The 25,565-nt window shown below is 34.1% G+C and overlaps 2 protein-coding genes across 5 annotated transcripts in view; one reads left to right on the plus strand and one right to left on the minus strand.

Annotated features, from left to right (window-relative positions):
* LOC130672745 (LIM domain only protein 3-like) overlaps window positions 1-25,565 on the plus strand; it is a 117,332-nt gene that overhangs the window by 87,935 nt on the left and 3,832 nt on the right. The window contains exons 2-6 of one of the 4 annotated variants that reach the window (XM_057477459.1): window positions 229-331; window positions 913-1,050; window positions 1,695-1,820; window positions 17,241-17,397; window positions 18,920-19,224. In XM_057477459.1, coding sequence (XP_057333442.1) covers window positions 243-331; window positions 913-1,050; window positions 1,695-1,820; window positions 17,241-17,397; window positions 18,920-19,120 — 711 coding nt within the window. In that variant the 5' untranslated portion in view covers window positions 229-242 and the 3' untranslated portion in view covers window positions 19,121-19,224. Of the gene's footprint in view, window positions 1-228; window positions 332-912; window positions 1,051-1,694; window positions 1,821-17,240; window positions 17,398-18,919; window positions 19,225-25,565 lie in introns of those variants that run through there. The other 3 variants (XM_057477460.1, XM_057477461.1, XM_057477462.1) reach the window with 3 other exon arrangements.
* LOC130672747 (uncharacterized) lies at window positions 23,216-24,974 on the minus strand. The gene is made up of 4 exons (XM_057477463.1): window positions 24,711-24,974; window positions 23,817-23,992; window positions 23,502-23,734; window positions 23,216-23,407 (listed from the first exon to the last, which is right to left on the minus strand). Exons 1-3 carry the CDS (start codon window positions 24,853-24,855, stop codon window positions 23,558-23,560), a joined length of 498 nt encoding a protein of 165 aa, XP_057333446.1. The 5' UTR covers window positions 24,856-24,974; the 3' UTR covers window positions 23,216-23,407; window positions 23,502-23,557.

The following is a 25,565-nucleotide window of genomic DNA, read 5'->3' on the forward strand; positions in this document are numbered from 1 at the left end:
TCTGCCGTTGAAACTTGATAAAAGCTATCCACCAACGACACTTGCAGATATTATGCTTTAATGCGTTTATCATATTTCACTCTGATAAATAATTTTGCTATTTTGACAGCGTTTACATCCAAACGTTCTATTGATTCCCATTAATTATTTGACCTCTAGCGAAGTAAGTTTATAAACTTTTGATGGAAGATGGTTTCAGATTGTTAATATTCAAATTTTATTTGGCAGTTGCTCTGTGCGAGATGACGATGGACGTGAGCAAAAGTGAACCCAATAAAAGCGGATCAACTCCGCAAGAATGCGCTGGATGTGGCAAAGCCATTACCGAGAGGTATGATGTTTTATTTATAATTATAATTTCTATAGCTAATGATTATTAAAGACTCACGGTTTTCGGGATTCAAGATGAAGTGAGGCTGCTTCTTCAGAACAAAGTTGGTTTAATCCTCAGTAAGCTCTTGTCTAAAACAAATTTTAAAAAATATTTATATTAATAATTATGAAACAGACTTCCAATAAAAAAGGGAAAGGGTTTTAGAAAAAAGAAGCTTTTGAAAATATTTTAGAGTGAAAATATGAATTGAAATTTTTTTCAATGCATATTTAACAGCTCTCAGAAATACGGCATTCAATAGTTGATTCCGCGTACGTTAGTTATTTTATTTTGAATTTTCAAAATTTTTTTTCGATTAACTGTCGCGATAGTCGCGATTTTAAAAATAAATAATTATACAGAAGTGGAACTATACAGAAGTGGAATTTCACTCATTTCGGCAGAGAATTAGCTTCCGAGTAAAAAAAATCAACAGCAGATCAATAGAAAATAATTACGTCATAATCTTGCGTTCCTGATATTTGAATTTTTTGAATTTGAAAAAGTAACGACTAAAAATTTTCTGTTTTTTATTTCAGATACCTATTAAAAGCATTGGATATGTTCTGGCATGAAGATTGTTTAAAATGCGGCTGTTGTGACTGCAGACTCGGCGAAGTGGGATCAACCCTCTACACAAAAGCCAACTTGATCCTCTGCAAGCGCGATTATCTCAGGTACTGTCAAGAATTTGTAATACCCGGGAGAAAAAAAGTATTTTATAAATTCAAAGTTTTATAATATCAAGGCATATATTCATATATCTCTATATATAGATATAATTTAAAAGCCAATAAGGGAAACGGGAGATACGATATTATAAATCGAATTTCACAGATGAGTTTCCTTTATTGAATAAAAGCTCGAGAAGCAAACGTCATGGGGTGATTGCGGGCGAGCAAAGAGAAGAGACAAAATTTCGAATGAAAACGCGGGTGAGTGAGTGAGTGAATGTAAGGAGGATGGGATGTTTAGTACGGAAGAGAGCACAGGGTAAAAGTGAGTAAATAAAGCGTGTTGAGATTACAGGGTCCCGAGGGAAAACACACAGGTGCTATTGTGAGAGTACCAAGCTATTGAAACTGCGGCCTTTATTAATGGCCCAATATTTGAGGAGGACATTAGTGTATGCCGCTATCCCTATGTCGTTTTGCTTCAGAATTTATTGATTCAATGGCTTTTCTGATATCATATATATAAATATTAAATTTAATCACTTTCAATGGATATTTTCTTTTTTTTTATTAACCTCCAATGTCTTTATTACTGTTATTATTATTATTATTACGTCTACTATTATTTTTTTCTTTATTTATTGCAGACTGTTTGGTAACACCGGATACTGCTCAGCGTGTTCGAAAGTTATACCAGCTTTTGAAATGGTTATGAGAGCTAGAACAAATGTTTATCATCTTGAATGTTTTGCTTGTCAGCAGTGTAATCATAGGTGAGATTATTTTCTCAATTTATTATTCTTACCCTACATTAGTTTTAAAAAAACCAATTCCATCAAATGTGAAGAATTTCATCAAAGTAAAGGAAAAAAATTTTTTCTTGTACCGAGCCCTTGGTCTAGATTTTCTAAGGGATTTTTTATCTTATCACCTCAATTTTTTTCTGATTTCAATCACTGTGCGTGACTTCATTGCATTTATATCGAACGAATCGAGGATGAGTTTGCAATATTTTTAATTAAAAGAAAAATGACTCATTTTACCTCTGATTTGAAATTTTATCCCAGAATACACAATAAACTCGAAATTAGTACGGAATTTTTTATGAAAATTTTTTATTTTACAAAATTTTCTGAGAATAAAATTTTATAAAAATTCATTCTAAAATTTTTGAAAGTAAAAAAAATAATAAATAATAAATTTGTCTTCAAATAGTGAGTTGTAATTAATAATTAAATTTATTAACACATTTATGATGTGGAGAAGTAAATAATTCAATCAAAAGTAAAACCGCAAAACAAACTACCACACATTTAACTCGAAACACTGCGACTGTGTTTTAATTTAAAATTCTATACATACTCAATATCCAAGTTAGAAACTAAATGTGACAATTTAATTTAATCTCCTGCGCGAGATGTTTAACGAACGATTGTTTCTGCTTGACTTAGTACAGTAGTACCGTAAAGAAAAGCTCGCGTGTTACTTGAAAACTATGTGCCACGAATGTGTGTATTGTATGTAGAGGAGATAAATATAGAGTAGAGAATAGAGAGATTTAGTTAGTGGAGATGAGGAAAGAGTGAGAGAGAGTGTGAGTGAGTTGAGGCTGTTGAGGATTGTGATCCAAGGCACTTGAGATTTACAGCCCCTTTCTACAGCTGGCGTGGCAAGGATAATTGACGGACGCCGCGCGGAAGTGCTGCCGACAAAAGTCAGTTGAGTTTAACCAACTATGTTGGAGACGTGCGTAAGAGCTTCACGATCCTGTAGTCTAGTTTTCCAGGGTGTGGAATGAGAGCTCGAGGAGCTGTCGGTGGATGAACGAGTGCTACGTCAGATGCAAATCATCCTTGCTAATTTTCGGAAACAAGTTCTACTCCATCTCTTCAAACTATTGTTGAAAAAAATATTCGTTTTCTAACGAATAAAACTACTTTTCGTTAACTTCTGAAGATTCTATCTGACATCTATCGCTAAAAAAAAAATTGGAACTCTCGAGTCCTCTTGAGAAACTGCAGAGAATATTTGGACTCGACGGCTTATGCTGGCAATTGATTTTTTTTTTATTAATGACAAACTTTTGTATTTTTTTCTGAACATTATTTCGGACATTTCTGGAGAATAAAAACAAATGCTCGAGTCCTCCAGTTCTTACAGGATCACCTCCAGAAAAAAGGGATAGAAAATCTATCGAAAATCGATACTCGTTAGTCTAAGCTGGCCATAAAAAAAAAATTTCTTTTCCTTGTCCCTCTTTTCAGAAAATTTATGAAATAATTGACATCCATTTAAAAAAAATTTTAACCATAAATCTAAAGCTCGTAAAAATATAAAATAAACTAAACTAATTCGACAGTAATAAAATAATAACAGTGATAAAAAAAAATGAAAAGGTTATTTTTATAACTGTATGTATAAAAGTGTAAGCATACAATGTAACATAAAACTTAACCAAAATGTCCAAGGCACTGGTTTCTTTAGCAGATCATTATCTGGCGACGCGAGCCATTGGTTTAAGGATTAAGGGTTGTTGTGTGTAGAAATAAGAAGAAAGGGGAGGTAAGTGGTTGGTGTATTGGTAGCAGTTGACCGTTGGGCTCGGGCGAAAGGAAACGGATATGGCCGTTGGGTCACGCGATCACTTGCCGAGCCGAGCATAAAACACCTGAGTTGTTTAATCATACAGTTAAACCGTGGAGAAAGTTCACAAGTGCAATGGAGCCCTTACATCCTATCCCTCATTCCTTATTCCTCATCCCTCAACTCCTGTTTCTTTGTCCTGCCCCAAAGTTATTTTTATTTTTTCATTCCACTCAAATCAATGGCTTCTATAGCTACGACCCGAGAGAACTTAGTAATGAAGAGTTACGCGTAAAAATACGCCAAGATGTATATAAAATCATGGGAAAAGGAGGAAAAGCCCGACAATTTCTCAGAGAAGTGAGCACAGTAAGAATGAAAGTTACCGCCAAAGCTCACTGGGTCTTGACTTGAGGTTCTAAGCGGCCATTTTGCTTCCGGTGTCCCGAAGGCAACTTCCGGTCAACGTCACGCAGTTCTCTAAGCTTTACTAAATATATGCACAAGGGTGTTCTGCAGTATACATATATATGTACGTATAAGTGTGGTATATATAGTCGGTCGTAGCTGGGAACTGAGTCGAGCCTCCCGGAGATCTCCTTTCGCGATTATATTCAAATTAAATGCGGACTCTGAGCCGTAATATACTGCCGCCAATTTAGCCTAGCCGAGTCTCAAGGGAGCCTTCGGAAATTTCTCTTACTCTATAGCTTACTTTAGTCGTTATGCAGAAATAGTCTGAGACACTTTAACAAATCAGATATTAAATATAACAAAAATTACGAAGCGAAGTTAATTATTTAAAACCGCAAATTACAGTTGTGTGAGAGGGGAAATAATAGTTTACTCTGCCGCCAAAGCGACGATCTGCTGTAGAGAAAAAGACTACGGGTTTAACCGGTATCGCGTTCAAGCGCGGCTGCATCCGAACAAGGGCTTTGGTTGCATTTTCAATGGTGATAATCCAAACCTGGGTGCGAGTAGACCAAGTGATAGGACGATTCCATGGAGTGTAAGCAAGAGAATGGGACACGAGGGTGTGTGAAGAGAGAGAGAATTATTCGAAGCCGCTTTGTCATCGGATAACCTAGACTCAGTATTGCCAGCACGGGTCTGGTTGCGATAGACCGTTACTGTTACTATTACTACAGAACCTGTGTACGTATCTCTGTCTCCATCCCCTAAAATTCACACGCAACCCCTCGCTATACTGCTATGTGTTTCATCCGATACCGATGCCTGCCACGTAATAAGCGTTTCGTCGATTATAAATGAACGGCGTCGAGTTGCCAAGATCCTGCGTTTGATTTCCACCGATTCACTCTATACCTTACAAGCACATACACAAATACACATATCTATACACACATGTATATAAATAAATATATACACAGAAGTCCATTATATCCAACAGCTCAATGACATCGTGATGCATTTAATGACCCAATAATTACCTTTGTCCTATTGATATAAATTATTAATTCAAAGTACTGGTAATTGATGGGAAAATGTTTTTCCCGCGTAATTGGAGCCATGGTAAACGATCTGAAATCAGACAATGGCCTCTACTCCAATAAAACTATGCAGTGTGAATAAAATAGCTGTGTTTAAGGTTTGTGTGTGTGTGTGTGCGTGTATTTGTATGAGTGTGCGAGAGCGCTGGTAATTAGTGGTATGCATAAATCATCAGGCACGTAAACGCGTGGGTGAGCATACACATGTATATACATAAAGAGTATAGGGTGGAAGCAAGTTATATGTGCACCAAGCACCCATTACACTCATGACACAAACGCTAGGCTATGACTATAATACCCAAATGTAAATGTATATTGTTGTTATATATGTATATATATGACAGCAGCGGTAGCTAACTCGTTGAGAGTCGAGATTGCTGACACACACGAGCAGGTGATTTATTTTTAAAAGTACTTACTTCACTGATGGTAACACTGTGTTTACATTTCTAATTGCATATCAGAGTCATCCCTATGACATATTGTATTGGCTTTAATATATTTAATATATTTGAGATAATGTTTGTTATCCCGTTAGATTTATGTGTTATAAATTCATTTGTATGGTGCCCGAGAGATAGGACCTTTTTTTAGGCGAGATTAATTTTCCTGACGCTCATCCTCGTAGTTAAATTTGTCAGTTTAAAGTGGACAATTCAATCCTCGTATTAATAGAATATTTTTTTAATTACCAGTATGAATATAATATATATGGTCAAAATATATGATAAATATCAGAAAATGTATGTGGCCAATTCAACTATATTTTCTGATATATTTTTTTAAAATTAAAAAATATAATATTCATCATATATGAGTCCGTACATATGTTTAGCAAATATAAAATATATATGCCAATCATATACAAAAAATATATTTTTATCATATATGAAAATATATATTCTTGTCATACACGAAAACTATATTTATATGCTACCATATATTTCATTTCATAAAAGAATTTTATATTTTTTTAATATAAAAGGAAATATATTAATACAATATATTATAAGATAAATGTAAATGTATATATATAGCTAAATATAAAAAACATATAAGTTACATGTATGGAAAACATATATTTACTACTGTATATAATTTTATATTAAATCGGCCAAAATCTATACATTATTTTTTATAATATACAATATAATATATTGTACATTTTTTTGTTGCAAACATATATGATTTTATATATTTTAACCATATATTGTTTTTTCATACGATTATGTAATTAATTATTTTAATATTTTTAATTTTACTTCTCTCGAATAAATATGATAATTTTTAATTTTCAAAAAATTTTGAAATTTATAAGTGATTCGAAAACGTATGAAATTCAAAAATTTTTCCCGCCATAATTATATAAATAATAGGTAATTAAAAATTAAAATTAAAATCAAGTGACGTGGGTTAAATGCTGATTGTTTTAGTTGATTGTTAGGTGAATTATAGCTGTTATATAAGGCACTATATATATATTAAAGAGATGTATGTTGTGGGCATAAAGCTAGGCGTGTAGAATTAGATTAATGTTAAAAATATAACGCACATGTTTGAATATATGTAGCACACACGACAGAATAATTAGCGAAACATCAAATTCCGTTAAACGTCCGGAATTAATCGGGCAAATACGAAATTAGCTGAGCGAGCACACGTTCAATAGTTGCTGGGTATAAATATATATAGAGAGAGAAAGATAATAAGAGAGGGTGAGAGGGATGGTATGGAACGGACTGCTACCGATAAAATGATACTGAAATTGCGCGACGGAGCAAATATCGTTAGAAACTAATGTGATTTTCAAACTGACACTCCACGAGTTTATGCCAGTAACAGTAGGAGCAGTTTGAGCCCAGTACCAGTACTGATCATATTTGCATAATTCAATTAAATCAATTTCATCGAATAGTTAAATTATTTTTAAATAATTGCATTAAAATTATCACGGTAAAATAATGTTTTATATTTAATGTAATATAAGACAGCTACAGTGATTAATTATTTATGAAATTTAATTGTAGAGTAATGATATATAATTTTAGAATATGACAAATATGTCAAATTTCGGAGAATATCAAATTTATTTGAGTTTAATATATGTTATATATACGTTCTATTGTAACTCGATGACGTTGATGTATTCTGTCTTTGTGTAACTTGATACTGTTACAATTGAATAACATTCTGATGGATAAAATCTGGGCGGAGGCAAAATGGAATATTCGATTTATTAAAAATAACCGAGACTGAAAGACTTAAATAAATAATTAAAATTAAAGCATTAAAGTATTTGTATTTTTATAAAAATAAAAAAATGCAGCGATAAAGTGTCTGCGTGTCAGAAGGCCATAGCTTTATATTGGGGATTAATTATAAACACAAATGGTGATAATAATAAACAAAAAAGAGAGTTAAAATTTTAAATCGTATATCAATTAAAATGGACACGCTATCAAAAATTATAGACAGATAACAGCCGGATGTACGTGACAGGACACAAGAGTAGCCGATTATAAATCTCTCGATGAATTTGCACAATAGATCGGTATTTTATTATCGTTAATAACCAACCAGAGAATTATTTAATATTTACGCAAGCTGCGTGAGCGCTCTCATTCAGCTGCTGCAGCTATACAAATTTAAATATCTGTCCATCCATTTAAATATCGAGAAATATAATATTTTAGTAAAGCAACAATTTTTTTTTATTTATGTGTTTTTACTAAAAATTAAAAGCCTGATTAAAAAATTTTTTTGTTATTCTGACAAGCAGATTTAAATTAATAGATCGTTTTAATTAGACTGTAAAAAATTTGCCGAATGAACGTCAATTAAATCCGGAATCAAATTCACTCCGAAAGGGGTTTTATTTTAATATGAAAACTCCGGATCAAAGTGAATGGGGATTAAAATAAAATCCGTAATTACTCCCAATTTTTCACAATGTACACGCAGATAATTTTTGAGTATAAGTTACCCATAAAATTTGATACTGTAAGAACATCTAGGCAATAACTAAATTTTTACTATGTTGTTAGTACACTGTAAAAAATCACCGGGGTAAGTCCAAGCGGTGTAGGTATTAAAATTATCGGTGTTAAATTTACCCCCTAAAGCGGTGTGAAAATAACGCTGCCACCGGTGTAAATATTCTAGACCGGTGTTAAAAAAAATTCTCCGGTGTTAAAATAACATTACAGCTGCCGGTGTAAATATTCTAGACCGGTGTTAAAAAAACGCCGCCGCCGGTGTAGATATTTTTTACCGGTGTTAAAATATTTTACTTTGTGAATATTTTTACTTACTCGATCACTATACTTGTTAATAAATAAAATTCTTTATTAATTTTCATAAAGAACTGACATTTTTTGTGTTTTATAATCTTTAAAGTTAATACTCCATTTAAGCGGACGCAGTTTACCCAGCTTTTACACCGGTATTACTCCGCTTTCACACCGATATTACTTCGTTTTTACACCGATTACTCCGCTTTTACACCGATTTTACTCCGCTTTAACACCGGTATTTTTAACACTGGTGTATTACTCCTCCTGCACCGGTGTAATTTCATTTTTACACCGGGCGGAGTTAAAACAAGTCCATTTTTAACACTGCTCTTTCTACAGTGTAGAAATTGCATTTTATTTACATGCTATCGAGTAGTATATTTTACAATGTGCATGGAAAAAATTTAGACATTTTCCACATGTCCTCATAGTATCATATTTTTTTGGTAATTTTTACTAAAAATTTCTCTGCGTGAAGTAAAATGATAAAAGAGTTATTTATTTAAGTAAACAAATAATTGGTAATACTAAATGGCAAAGACGTTGGTAACTACAAAGGTAGAATAGGGTAAAGCAACAAACTATAGAGGGGAATGACACGCATGTCGAGCACACGAGGTATGATACGACGGTTGCCACAGAGCAATGTGTCGTGGTATCTGCTTCAGACAGTTTCAAGGCACGTTAGTACGTTACCCGAGACAAGTCAGAGATACAATATCTCCTGTCACGTTTGACGTGAGTCTCTTCCCATTTACTACTTGGCATAATGGACTCTAGCATTGCCGTTCTCCTTCATTCCATCACCCTACCACCCTCTCACCCTCTCACTCCTGTACCCTGCCCTTAACCAACTACCAACTTGTTGGCGACTATTTGGGTTAGGTTACTGGTTACTGGTTACTAGTTACTGGTTACAGACTAATATATATGGGTAAACATGTATCTGCTAATGTATATATATGTGAGCGTGTGGTAACAGATACTGGTCGACGACAATATCAACAGATCCTTATTCTTATTCAGCTCATAACCAAGCTCGTACGTTAAAAAGTTTTCTCAACTGCGTGAGTCTTACAGGCCCGTCCACTGCATCAATTTCAACTTTCTCGCTCACACCCGCTCCATTTTCTTCCACTTAACTTTTTCGACGATAAGACCGTTAAAGTAAGATAAAGATGACGGTGGTACGAGTACAAGTACTTGTACTACTAAGAAAATAAGAAAAGAAGAAGGAGAACAAGAAGAAGTATATAGGAAGGAACGCCAGACGCGTGCAAACTTGTTCTTTCGCTCATTCGTTAAGTTACTTCTTTATTCTGTGCGACAGAATAAGGTCCGGGTGGAGAACAAGAAGAAGAAAGAGAAGAAGAATAAAAAGATCCTGTTAGAATTATGAGACTGAAGGTTGTACGATAACCCGCTCACATTATTCACCCAGTGAATCTTACAGGCGCTCAGATCAATCGAGATATCGTTTTTTATGTACACACAAAAAAAGGAATTCTTGGGTCAAGAAGAAAATCGTTTCCAAAAATAAATTCTTAAATTAAAATATCCTCTTTTCTTGTTTGAAAAAATTTTCTCTTGGTAAAAAATTTTTTTTTTTTTAATTAGAGTATATAAAGCTCTTCAATAAAGAAATTCAATTTTGATTTAAAAATATAAATTTTTGCTTTAAATGTTTTTAGTTTCTCCGAACAAGAAAACAACTTGGTTGGCTCAAGAAAATTTAGCTCTTGGTTTTAGAAGATACCAACTCATTCTAAAAACATCGTTCTCTCGAATGTAGTCGATATCGATTCATTTCGATACATCGAGTTTTTAAACGGAGGCACATTTAACTTACTCCAAGTAAAAATTAATTTATTTAAAGATTTGATAACATTTAGTTCAAAATAAATGTAGACTTCATCTTAGAACGATTAATTTTAGATTTAAAAAATAAAAAACTCATTTTAAAACTAAATTATACATCAATGTAAATAAAAAATACTTTTATTTTAAAATATAATAAATAAGTTCAATTTCAAATTAATTGTTTTTATTAAAAATTCAATTCTCAGAATATATACAATTAATTATCAAAATAAATTTTGATTCTTTATTACAATAAGAAATTTTTTTTGTTTATGAAAATAAATTAAAGGTTATGTTATTTATCCTGGCTTCATTGACACTATGAACTGCATGATACCACACTAAAAAGGAAACAATTTTATATGAACTTAGGATTAGAAATGAAAACAAACTTGATTATCTGATATATGATTAAAAACAGCATAAATAAAAATTAACTTACTTTTTTCGCGATTGAAACGACACCCTTTAACTTAACTTAAATCAGGAAATAACACCAGATATAATGACTAATAACTACAATAACTCACATTTTTACCGAACACTTCAATTCAAAACAATTTATGTATATGAATTAGTTATTTGTATAATTAATAAACTAATACTATTAGAATATTGGTGTGTAATATATAATTGCACATATACGGCGCCAGCGCTGAACAGACTCGTTTCATTTTTTTGGGATCTTCGGGCGTCTACGTGTATACACAAAGTAGTGTCCGAAGTAGAGAAGCTGCATAGACCCGAGTGCTCCTGTTATCCGAATGCTGCTATGGAAAAAAACCAAGAGCTTGATTTTCTTGACTTGAATTTTTTTTATTTTTGTTTCAAGCAATAGCCACTAGTTGGTTTAAGAAATCTGACTCCTTACGTAGAGAAGTTAAATTTCATAGAATAAAATATTCAATATACATGAATGAAGAAATTCAAAATATTAATTCAAAAAACAATTTACTTTCTTAAAATATTTTTTCTTTTTGAACTAAAATCATATATTTTTAACTTGAAACTTTAACCCATTTGAGTCGAAAAAATAACTTTTTGAATCAAAATAATCAAAATTAAGAAAAAATTTTCTTCAACCAAGATTTATTCCATTTTCCTAAATATTCTCTTGACTCAAGATAATTCTCTTTGAACCAAGATAACCTTTCGGTCAGTGTACTACTTCTTACAACTTTATACGCGCCAATATTCTGATTTCTCGGTTTTATTTGAAATTGGCTTTGGTCGGAATTTTTTCAGTCGATAATTTCGGTGAAATATCGAGAAATGATAGCATTTGGTGATACATGGAATTGAACTTCTGCAGTAACAAAAGGCTAACACCCTTAAAATGATGTCTATAAGTAACCATAAAGCTTTTCGTTGAACTCATCACGAGTGTTGAGCTCAAGTGGGTGGGGCTGCTGACCCTACTCTCGAGGATGACGTCGATCCTTCCGAGTCCCAAGGGTGAAATGGCTCATTCCCGTGCACTTATCCACCAGCGTACGCCATAGATAACCATAGATTAATGGGCCGCAAGCACAAGGAGAGAAGTATACTACTACAGCCACAACTACCAGCAGCACAAATTCAGTGGCAGTGAGGCTGGAAATGAGCCAGACAGAAACAACCACTAGTAAAGTATCTCACAAAGAAAAGAGAGATGTATGTTGTCTCTGATTTATCGTTTATTGAGAAATATTGCCGATCTCTTTAGCTGCCGGGCTGAGATTAACCCCCTTCTCATACATTGTCTTGATACTCCGTAACGATGGATTTACTTTAACTCATTTTTATATCTGTGACTCGTGTGATAAAGATATATTTATCTCTCATATATCATATATCCTTATTCTTATCGACTTATCATCTTCAGTAGCTCTGAGTTATTTTTCTGATTACTCTTGTGTTTTTATTTATTAAAGATCGTTGGGCTTAGACGCTCGAGGACCCTCGAATTAAGAGACTGGGAACATTTAAAGTACACAATCTTAAGTTTGTTGGATGGCCAAGCAGTCAAGCTGAAGAAGCTTAAACTTGGTAATAACCTGGTAGAAACGAGACAGCCCCGGAAAGGATTAGACTGGGCTAAGCTCATTCGCCACACTCGGGATATTCAGTTATCAAGTGCGTCCGGTCAGAGGAGACAGCGCCGGAAGTCAAACAAGCTGCCTCAAAGCAGATAAGACTCACTTAAACTATAGTTTATATATATTATAACCAACCCCACTTGTTTTGTGTTAACCAGCTGACTAGCTAACTAGCTAACTAACAAACTAACTACAACTCCCTCTTCATCTTAATTAATAGCTTTTACGATTTTACACTCGCCAAAAGCTGTTAGACTTCATTTTAAAAACTAAATGAACTAATAGGCAGTAAAGTTCGATAAGTTTAAGATGGTTTTCTTTTTATCAGGCATTTATCGAGTGATTTTGGGTTTGCCGATATTGCTCAAGGGGTTGAATAATCCGTGAAGTAACTCTCGGGTAATCGGGTGCGAGAAGCCGAAGAAACTTCCCTAAGGAAACCTTGACAATGCCCGACTATACAGACTATAGACTATAGACTATCAACTATACGGACTGCAAATAGGTTGTATTGGTGTGCCAAGAGGTAGCTAACTTGGCCAATGTATCTCGTTGAAGAGGGATGCCGAGCAGCCAGCCAGCGAAGTTAAGGGTGAGAGCTTCTGGGTGGTCTACAACTTGGTATATAAGGTGGCTATGGCTATGGCTAATGATGGAAACTTGAGTACTAAGTCATACTTAATACCCCTTTTGGAAGCAGCCAGAGTAGTTCCCAAGGCGATAATGTTCTGATCCAAGTTCCACCTTCTCAGTTTAAACAAAAAACATCCGCTGGACCTTTCCTGATAATTATAAAATATATTGTTCAGCTCTCAGGTCCTTCGAGAAAATTAATCAGACGCGGCCATTAATCAGCAGCTTAATGAAGAGTTTTTCAAAGTTGAGCCTCTGTTAAAAAAAGTTGATGGTTATTATTTAGCATTAATTATAGAAAGATACACAACCATACGCGACATGGAAATATCGTTGCTTGATCCCTAAGGGAGTTTAAACTCACAAGCAGTCAACCCCTTCACTACAAAACCCATTTCTTGGGCTAACGTCATTTAATTCTCCGCAGATCTTGGTCATTAATATTGCTTACCAAGAGTAAGCTCGCGGTACAATAATTGATGGCCCATGAATTATTATTAAGATATGAAAATACTTAGACATATAATGCATATTCATAACACTGTAAATGTCCCTTTCTTGCATTATTTATCATCACTATTACTTATTATAACGATAATATTTAACGTGTCTCAATGTGCAAGTGTCATTCAAGAGGTAACATTTCAATGGAGAAGTGTCTAAATCCGTCTTGTTTCACCAGAAGTGCAAGTGAACGCACTCATTAGTGTGTTGTATATATATAGATATGTATGGAAAGAGACATCAAGATCAAGACACTGTCATTTAGTCCCCAAACTATTTCAGAATCCACTCTCCGCGGGTTGACTTCTGATCGAATTAACGCGGCAGGCTGGTTTCTCGATACCCTGACAGTTTGAATTAGTTAGCAGACAGCTGGCATTATTATTGACGTGTCTTCTCATAAATTTCTTGAAATTAAAACCCGGTATCTTAAAATATACATCAGTATTGCCGTTGTAAATACTGTTGTATAAATTAAATCAGGTAGAGTTAGATAAAAATTAGCAATAACTGAATTTTCGACAAACCGTTTCCTCATTCCTTATTCGTGAAGGCAAACTCGCTCAAGTACATTAATAACCAAAGTGTCTATACTGAAGAGTCTCTGGGGGGTGTCTACGGTTCCTTGACTCCATTAACTTCACACTTAACGTCGCGTTGGGCGCCAGTTGCTCGCGAGGCTCCTCCTTTCCTACTCCACTATAAGATCTGATTAGAGCCTCGAGTCTCGGCTAAACGCGTTAGACTCGGCTGCTGCACAGCTCAAGATGCACAAGACACGAGACACAGACTCTGCTCAATGGATACAAGGGAGATAGTATAATTTAAAAGGGTGAGCGGGTGAAAGGGTGAGAGTACCAAGAGATCCCCCAGCGTTGTCTTGAGTCACTCGTTTCTCTTCTCTCTTCTCTCGTCTCTTGTCTCCGGTTGATGCAAATTGACTAAGAGCGACGCCAACTACTCAGAGCAACTCCTTCGGGAATTCTCGATCACGATAAGTTTATTCCATACACTTTCTTACCCTCGTACTTATCCTCATCCCTTCAGTTCCTTTATCCTTCACCGTTGCAATGTCGTTTGGGGTTTAGAATTGTTTGCTCACTAATCTCCTGCTTCAGTCTTCGATAAACACTCAATTCACACTATTTTTATTTCCCAATGCAAACCCATAAATTATTTATTTACCTGGAGTTCTTTTTTTTTTATTCAACAGCAATCACCTTTTTTGCTAGCGGCGGTATCGGAACAAAACCCATCAATCGAACGAGCTAATGTTCAAAGCATTTAGAGATTATTTTTTATCATTCTTATCGCGCGAACATGGTACTAGTGAGTAAAAGCAGAGGCAGAGGCAGAGGCAGAGGTAGAGGTAGAGGTAGAGGCATATCACTGAATAGAATGGGTAATCATTGCGATAGAACATTATACACAAAATCTGTATACTGGGAACACGACGGGTTTTTATGAGGCTCGATATTTGATGCTAGCATCGATTTCGATGCCACCGAGGTACTTATCGTAGCGCGTTATGACGGCACATTGCTTTTTATGGTTACCGGTGAGATATACAACCTCAGCAATGCCTCGTTCATGAAATTAAACCAGAGAGTAAATAGAAACAAAAAAAGAAAAATAATGATGATCAATTTATTGGTAAAAAATTACGAATTTTAATTTTTTATCCATTTTTTTTTACGCGCGTAAATATGGGCATGTGTATTTTATATTTTTCAAATAAAATATCCCATGCAATGGAATAAAACAAAATCACGTCGGCATTTACATAAGCGCGGGTATAAACCACTCGACAGGAATCCTTGACGTTAAATCTCGAGACGAGAGTACGTATCGTGAATACTGAATGGTAAAAAAACAAAAATTATTGGTTGAAGTATTTTTTTTTTCTTCAAACAGCAGTTATGATAACAATATTAATATTAATAATTTTTGATAGCTAATTTTACATAATAATTGAGTTGCGATGGGAGTTTAAATTGTAATGGAACATACTGGGAAAGTTGAGTTGAATAAATGTTATGACAAAAAATACATAATGACAAGAGAATATTTTCGACATGAGACTGATGTTCCTGATACTCGACACGAATTTCAAATAATGTCAGAACGTTTTTTTAAACCCCGCATCAGTTTAGTATGGCATATATACTGAAATCCCTCGGTATATAAGATCGGCTTTTAAAACTGGCAATAAAACGAAAACGTGGATGCTCAAACTTTTTTTAAAGTACCACGACAGTTGGCGATATAGCTACACTTTGACTTTGTATATTTTTTTATATGTATGTATAATAAAGTAGGGATGAGCAAGAAGACAACTCAAAAAATACTGCGTTTGTAATAATTTTCTACTACGATTTCGAGTAAATCATCATAATTAAAATTTGAATTGATCAGAAAAAAATGATTTTTTAAAAAATTATGATGGATATTTCGCTGTTTACTTACACTGTAAAAATCGGGAGTGAGTACGGATTTCATTTAAATCCGAATTTACTCCACCACTCGGGGATCCGGAGGTTCAGAAAAAAATTACTATACAGACGAAGTAAATAGGGAGTTTATTTTTCCGACGGAGTGATTTCGGATTGATCTGAATTTTATTTAAATCCGCATTCACTCCAATTTGGACTTAACATTAAAATAAACTCCCCTTCGGAGTGAATTTCACTCCAAGGGGATCAAATAAATAAACAGGCATCCGCTCCGAAATTAGTCCGGGTTCACTCCCCAATTTTTGTAGTGTATATTTCATGAAAAAAAATTAATGGCCATAGAAAAATTTTTTTTTTTATTGTCGATACAATTAATGTATGTAATTATAAAATCTCAAAAAATATGATCCCCAATATTATTGATGAGTAAAATCACCTGAAATATTTTGGAAAAAATTTCTGAGCACCAAAATATAAATAGTTAACTACTGGTGATTTAAAAACATTGAAAATAAATTTTTTTGAAGTTAATTTTGCCTCAGTATTTTTTTTATATAAGTAAGTCAGGGATATTTCAACATAATAAAAACGAGACACGTTTTCGCAACCGATTCTGATGAATTCAGTCTTGATCATACTATTTGATCTCGAGTATAAGATTGCGGAAAAAAGATAAAATAATGAAAAAGAAACAAATGAAACTCTCAAGTATCAGGGAAAGGGGATAAAAAAATGAAATAGAAAGAGGAGAAAACTTGACGATTGGAGAAATCGAGGAAATGGCGAAACAAGATGCGAATCGAGTGGAAATTTGCATTTAAAACGCTCGAGTTCTTCTGGAATAGAGTGGAAGAGATTCTCTCTACCCTAGTTGTTGTTTTATATATATACACACACACATATACATCTGCATCTGTGTCTATATATTTACTTCTTTTTATTCTTATTTTCTCTTGGCTTTATTTTCCCGCAATTTCCTTGACAGAGCGGAACGGAAAGCGGTCTTAAACGGAATTAGCACGCTTTGCTGCTCCGCCCATCTTCAGGTTAGCCTCGAAAAATATATAGGGAGAGAATTACCCCAAAAACGATCAACACTCAGCAGTAAATACAACTGCTACTTTCACTAGTAGATTATATACAACCTAACCGTTTAAACAATTCCCAGCAAAATAAATTATTTACTTCCAAAAAAAAAAATCCTACAGCGAAGAAAAACTAAATGTATCCCAAACAGTCACTAAAATTAATATTTAAACTTGTTAATTGCAGATTCTGCGTAGGTGACCGTTTTTATTTGTGTGAAAATAAAATTCTGTGTGAGTACGACTACGAGGAGAGACTGGTGTTCGCAAACATGGCCTTACATCCACCGCCAACGGCGACATTGGCGCACATCAAGCGCCAGGTAACGCATCTCCAGCCTCAGGTGAGCTAGATATCAGCTCACAGGTACACATTATATATAACCTTACGAAACCCTCTGGAATCTTTACTCTAAACTCAACACTAGAGAATTTTGCCATAAGATGTACAGCAGTTTGCTTATATATGCATACAAAATATCAGAATAGAATAGAATGTGATGCTCATGGAAGGGTAAGACGTCTCAAGAAAGCCCCGGGGGTTAAAGTAGCCTGACCCTCTTGACAACAAAGGACTAGCCCGAGGACTGGTGTAAGGCGTTGTGTGCCTTTCGCTAGTCATCCCTAGATCTCCTTCTATCTACTCAGTCTTAAATCCCCGAGCATCCTTTATACTTTCCCTTGTACGGTATCGCGTGTCCTTATTAATTAAGACGAGCCTTGCATGCCACAGCATCATCTTGCGCCTCGATATCCCTCATCTAATTTCTACCCGAGAGAAATCTTAACTGACTGACAATAAATTGAGGATTATGCCTGTGATTGGACGAGATAGGGCCTCCGTCGTTAATCTATTCTTGATCCCGTCTGACCAATCTCACCCTTTTCTACTTGATGGATTTTCGAGTGACCAAATTCAAGTGTAAATATATTTTATTTATTTATTAATGAATAATAACAATAAAAAATAAATAAAATAAGTTAATTAGAATGGTCGATGCGTGATCTGGAAGCATATAAGCAACCAGTAGGACGGCAATCGCCTGTGGATTTACCCAAGGGAACAAGTTGGGGCTCGCGGCTGACTCTAGGTATAAGGGTGGCTTTCATCACGAATTGTATGTACATATATATATTCATGTACGTCATATACATACGTATGCACAGAATAACGAGTTTGATGATATCGTACTTGGTAACGTGTACTTATAATATGCAAATGTCGTTTTCCCACAGCTGTAATTTTTTTAGTTTAAAAATTTATCATAAATTTATTTTAATTAACAACTTTGAATGATATTTATTAGTTGAGTTTTATAAAATAAAAATACGAATTTTCGAAGTAGGGGATTTGGTTGAAATTTATGATTTTGTGATATAAATAACACGTGTTATATATATAGAGAAGGGAGAGAGAAGAGATGGGAGATGGGAGACGGGAGTTACGACTACGACGACGACGTGTCAACGATTAATACCAATATAATCGGGGGGTGGCATATATATGCTAATGTCGGAGCATCTATTACCCTTAAGCCCTGATGGATTCCACTTGACGTCTCTCGTCTCTCATTCTCGCGATACGCCGCAGTTATCGGCACACAACGGGGGCTAGTGAGCACAGAGAAGCATTTGAATGCGAGTGTCAAGGCCATTCAGAGGTGAGAATGTCCAGCACGTTAACTCTATTCTATTCTATTCCACTCTGTCCTGTTCTATTTTGAATTTTCCTTCACGACTCTCGAGTCTCTCTTTTATTTAAAACCCTCGATCAATTATCCTCCGATATTCGGACATTAAGACGTTAAAATTAAAGAGATGGGATTTTAAATAATGATGAAATATTTTATATTTTTTTAATTTCAGTCGAAAAAAAATAACACGAAGGGGGTAACGTTAAGAATGCCGGGAGAATTAGAGCTCGTAACGAAATGCAAAGTGCCTGGCACTATCTCGGTAGCGGAATCAGCGAGAGGCGTTAAGGTTCTTAAAAACCACCAAGTGCCAGACGTTCTCGTTCTCATTCGGGACTCGAAACTCGGAGCTCGGGTGTACCAGGAGGACTGATGCTGGAAAATTCTCATCCCCAAGCGCTTCTTAAGCCGGACTGAGAAGAAGGATCGAACATTACTTCTGGGTAAAAAAGGGAGAAAAGAATGAAAAAAAAAAAAAAAAAAAAAAAGATAGCAGATACTTGAGGATAGAGATCCTTAAGAGGGTAGTTTTTCTGATTGCCTGTGAACAGACAGCTGTCCCAATCTTTTACCAAAGTAACTGTAACTTTATTATCTTAAAATAAATTTATTATTATTTTATTTATTTGTTTAGTATCTTTTTTTGGATTGTGTATTTAAATAAAGTTGACGGATAAAATTTAGTTACGGTGTTTTTGTTAAATAATTGGACAAGACTTTTATTCCGATCTAATGTCACCCCTGGGAGTGAGGGCATAACCGGAGTAAGAGGCAATAGGGTGTAGGCAGCATAGCAGTGGGAGTAGGATAAGACTCGAAACGATTATCTGAGTTTTAAAACAAACTCTCAAGTGTCTGCAAAGTCCTCTTACTCAGGGAATCCTCAGCGCGGGGCAGGACGGGCCGTAGAGCGGGTGGGCGGTTGGAAAACGTTAAGGGTTGGTGACGGGAACGAGATAATATGCTAATGCTAAGGAAGGAGCTACATGGGAATTTAAGAGGATCAATGCTCGTGAGTCGAGTTACCCTTGAATGAACACTGCTACACAATTACTATGAGGGTAGTTTCGCCAAGTATTTTGCGATACTGTCTTCATCATAAAATACAAATTGAAAAGTTTAAAATAACTTTTCCTACATTTTCATTATCATTATCATTATCATTGTTTTTAAAATATTATTACAGATATTCTCCAAGCAAAATTAATCCCATAGCAAAAAGAGCCTTTTCTTAACTAAAAAAAAAAAAATTCCAATGTCCCAATTACAAGAATTCCCAAGAAAAAAATATTTGTCATCTGACTTTTTATTCACAAAAATATATAGAGCTCCAACGTAACTATCAAAAAAATTTTCCCATGAAAATTGAGATCCCCATGGCTGTAAAAATTGTATTATAGAGCTCCTACGTAATTATCGAAAAAATTTCCCATGAAAATTAATATCCCCACGGCTGTAAAAATTTTATTAAATGCCAAATTTAATAGCAATATTCGGCTAAATTATTGTGAAATATAATTTAACTTTTACTAAAAATAAAAAACAGACCCGTGCGGTTATAAACATTACAAATAACCTCCCGTAAAATGAATACATAATAATAGTTACCAACTGACACGGAAAAAAAAATTAATAGAGATAATTGTTTGCTGAAAAATACAAACAAACTTCTCCGGTCATAAGCTCAATAAATCCCGATAATAATAATATGGCTCGTCACCCCGAAAAGTGCATCATGAGTTTGCGTGGCTCTTCCGCGTAACAGCTTTATTATTAGGCTGTAGATGCATGGCTGAATTTCACATAAGCCTTAAGCCAGTAGAGTGTATGAACTTACTATTAAAAGGAGAGAGAGCGAGGAAGAGAGAATGTACAAACTGACGTGAGGATATAAGGGAAGAGGGTAAGCAGTGGAGGGGAACGAAAGCAAGTATAAGGCTGTGTTAGGAAGCAAGTGAGCCTCGCATGGGAAAGTCCAGCTTGTGAGCTTACGTGAGATTATGAGTTTTGTTGCAAAACTCAAAGTTTCAGAGTCTCCATTTCCACTTTTATAACGATTATTACCGTCTTCTATTCCCTCATACCTGACAGCTGAATATACTACACTGCGATACATTATATTGTACAATTCACGGTAGCAATATTTACGACGATGAGCTTGCGCAATTGGTCATTGATCAACGACCACAAGATTATCGAGGCTTAATTGCCCATGAGCATTTGTTAACTCAAGACCGCCCTCTTAGTCTACATCTACATCCACACATGCATGACCGACAAACAAAAAAATATATAAAACACCAACGACAATAACATCTACCCCAAGAGAATCGTTAGTTCATGGGAGTTAATCTTCTTGAAGCAACACGAACTCTCACACGCTTTTCTACAAATGACCACACTTTTTTTTTATTTTTTTTCTACAAACATCTATTACGGAAACTACTGCGAGCTCTAACTCACCAGCTAAAGGCGCTAATTTTTGCGCCGAAAGCTTAAACCGAGAGGAGAAAATGCTTACACCTGGTAAGTTCGCAGACCCCAGGAGATCAACGGACAAATGACACGCGATTCCCTAGCAAGCTGGTGTAATATACAGCACACCTTTAGCAGAGACTCGGTATTATCGTGTTGGTTCGCTATTGAAGCTTTACAGATAGCCTCGGATACGCCCGCCGATTAATGTCTTACTTAGCGAACCTTTTGGATATATATTTTAACCTAAATGAGGTGATATATTTTATGGGGTTATTTTACTTTTATCTATTTTATAGATTTATTTAATTGCTAGTGTGTTATTTATTTAGTGTACGCGAATTGGGCTTCAAAATAAATTTATCAGTGGGTGGTTAAAAAATTATGTACCTGAAGATCGGAACGTTTTTCGCGGAACGAAAATAAGAAAAAAGAAATGAAAAGTGAAAAATCTACTGGATCTAGATTTCGGAAATGTTTCGCACGTCACCCGAAAATGACAGGCCACCCCCAACTACCCCTAAATTTGCCTTTAGACACAAATTCCATGAATTATTTTCATTTTCGTTGCGTGAAAAACGTTCCGATTTTCAGGTACATAAAAAATTGAATAAAACGAGTAATTAGACTGTAAATAATAGTGATAAAAATGACAGAAACCCGTGGTACTTAATCGTAGACTCAGCAATGTAAATGGAATGGTAGCAAGAATCCGTAAATCTCGTGCTCCCTTATTCATCCCTTTTAAAAAGCCTTTACGTTGTTGGACTTTTATACATACCCTTGGCAACCCTTTTACCCCTTTACCTCTGTTCGACTCCACCTCCTATGTATATATATATATTCTGAACCGTGAATACTGTCGTAGCTTTTCTCTTGTATATCTCTGGCTCTTGTAGGTAATTAAGAAATCTCGGAGAAAGACTATGCAGCCAACGACTCGTGCCAGAGTAAATTAAGTCTATGACTTATTTAACTTTTATCTACAATTGCCAGAAAAGAGTTACGAGCTCGTGATTTATGATTTTTTATTACCATTTTTTATCATTTTAAAATAAAAATTTATCTGGAAAATTTAAATGCTGAATGTATAATTTTTTTTTTATGTTTCTGGTTTTTTACAGACAAGATAATCGAGAGTGAATATTCGAGAGTTAGTAACGGTAAACTTTGAGAAAGTGAATGGTGAATGAGAGGCGAGGGGATGATTGCAAATTTTAAGCTTGTTTAATTTAACACCTTGCCCGTGTAAGCCGCACTCGCGAGGGTGATTTCGGGGCAAGCGAGACCTGAGGAGTACAAGATGGAGCAGCAAGAGCTGAGAGACTGAGGGCGGACTTTAAAGGTTTTAAGGTTGAGAAAACGGAGTTTAAACTTTTCAACGGCTCGCATCTCCTAAATTCTCGGTTCCTTATTCTATCGCGCTTCACGTCGCTTGCCAGCTTTCGCTCCACATAAATATGGCTTCGAGAGCACGGCTGCAAGTACATTCTGTAGATATATATATATATATATATATATATATATATATATATATATATATATATATATATATATATATATATATATATATATATATATATATATATATATATATATGTACGTATCCATCCCTTGCTGTTATATAGTCTACAAACTAATACTGAGTCAAGTTACCAGCCAAGTTGAGGTACAAGTTATACTTCGACCTTTTGTTTTCCACGAGTTTACAGCTGACAAAAAAAAACACGAAACTAGTTATCGCATTACGTAATCATGCAAGCATACAAAAAAAATTTATGTTAAGTACTAGTAATTATAATTGTTATTGAAATTTTTAATTTTTCCATTTTCTAGATGTAATTTATAAATTATTTTTAAAATTACTATACTTTTATCTAAAATATGAAAATTCCTATCAGTTCATTTTGTGATTGAAATGAAATTCCATAATTTTTTTTAAATTTAATTTATTTATTCTACGATATTAAAAAATTTAATGAGCAAGAAATCATCCATAGCCAGGATGAATGTGAAATTACCAACTGACAACGCAACAACCGGAACAACATGTTGCATATCATCAGCTTTAGAAGTTGCTCTGAATACGACATAATGTTTGCATGACTCATTAGATTCAGTATTTGTTCCTATTGAAAACGTAGGCTGCGGCAAGAGATGCGAGTCTTACATATTGTCGATGGTACTAAAAATAAATAATGAAGTAGTTGATAAAATATGACTCTACTGTGACACAAAATTAAAAACGAATAAATTTATTAAGTTATCATTTTACAGACCTAATATTTGAGTGCTAATATTATTACTTCTATTGGATTGGGTGTCTTTAGGCATGTTAATGATTTGCACGCTCACATAAACATTTACAAATATTACCAGTATGATCAATTTTTTGCTTGGCTTCATCAATTTGTTGTTGTACTTCTCGGGTAATCGCGAAATTACCATCCGCGTAAGCAGCAAATACTAGATCATAATGTCTTTTCTCCGCGTTTTTTCGTTCTTCAGTTTCCTTATTAATTTGGGCATCGTTAAATAAATTTAATTAATTTCGTCACTTAAGTACAATATTGTGGTCACAAACGTTAACTTACCCCATCTAACAAGCAATATTGAAAATTTCCAGTACATCGGTTACGGTATTCTAAAGACATTGCATCACGTTCACCTTTTATATCAAGTCCATCACATTTACCAGAACAATACTTATCATTGCGCAAATACTCTTCGTTAATAGAGATCTCATATACGTTCAATTTCACAGCATTGGCTTAAAAAATTCAAAATGAAAATAACGTAAAGTAAAATTCAGGCATAAAAAAAAACAATTTTATTAAAAATGTATCAAAGAAGGCAATTAAAGGAGAAACTATGAAATTCAAAATTAAATAAAATTGAAAAAATCAGAATTTTTTTTCTGCTTTTTCTGAAAGATCAAAATTTGATTCCAAAACCACTTTCACGGAAAAAAGAGCAGTTGAAAAATTACAGTTTCGTATAGTAGTAAAGCGCTCCAAGTCTGAAACTGTAAAAATTACATTTCTTATCAATAAATTTTACAGAAATAACAAATATTACAGTACAAACTCGATATTGTCGATTTAAACTATAAAATTTGCTGCTTAAAATTGTATTTATTTTATTACTATAGCAAATTTCTAAAATTACAGTTTAAGCTTTAATGTTTAAAGATATTTGCCCGGAAGGCGTATTTTTACTGTAGAAACTGTAATTTTTCAACTGCTCTTTTTTCCATGTTCAGTTCAGAAAAATTTTTTTTGTCCATAATACCCCGTCAGATCTGATTTTCTTCCGAGTATTCTTTGTATTAATCAGAACTTAATTAAGTCGCAATAAATGAACGGTGGTGACACAGCATTAATAAATCAATGAATAATTTAATTTCTCCAAAATGACCTTAATTAATATATAATTACCCATTAAAAATAAATTTATTCCAAAAGTATGATATGTATGAGAATACTTACCTCGTTCTATGAAATCTTTGAAGATACTTGAATTACCTTCCGGATTAGGAACTGATTGTGATGTTACCGATAATACATTCGAATTTATAATAATCACAAGTATCAATATCGTAATATTGAATAAATAAGAATGATTAATCATCATTTTTTTTCTTTAATAATTCAAAACAATACTATTTTAGACCGAACAAATAGAGTTTAGAAAATGAAATACTCGATGATTTTAATGAACTCGTTTTCACAATTAAGTAGAAAATTTATATGATATCGACTATAACGTGGCACAGATTACAGGCCTAACTATATAATTTCTAAATTGATGAACTATACAGCGTGTGATTATTATCAATTTCGTCACAAATAAACTAATACTCGGAATTAATCATTTTTGTCATTAATGTATCGTTACATTCTTTTAATCTAATTACTTCTACTAGAATGAGGAAGGTTCGATTAAATATGACGTATATCCAAAATAAAGTGTAAAAAAAAATTAATTTTTTTATTATTTTTAACAAATTATCGAAATTACTGAAGTAATTATTAATTATAAAGCTCAAATTATTTTTTAATTGCCTATAAATCACACAATAAAAAAAAAAAATTGGGCGACAATTGACTCTGCTAACGGAATTATCCATTAATTTCAAACTATTAAAATAAAAATAATCTTTATGATACGACTTTTGAGCTCTTCCAGCTGAAAAATGAATTTTCTGAAGCTAATATTTGAAAATTTCCAATTCAAATTTGGACTTTACTGTTGTTTAAAAATCTTAAGAGCCAAGAATCCTCCGTAACCAGGACGCCCGCGATAATACCAGCCGATTCCACGGATTGGTTCAGGTGGATCGG

Source organism: Microplitis mediator, chromosome 8, assembly GCF_029852145.1.
Source record: "Microplitis mediator isolate UGA2020A chromosome 8, iyMicMedi2.1, whole genome shotgun sequence".
NCBI lineage: Eukaryota > Metazoa > Arthropoda > Insecta > Hymenoptera > Braconidae > Microplitis > Microplitis mediator.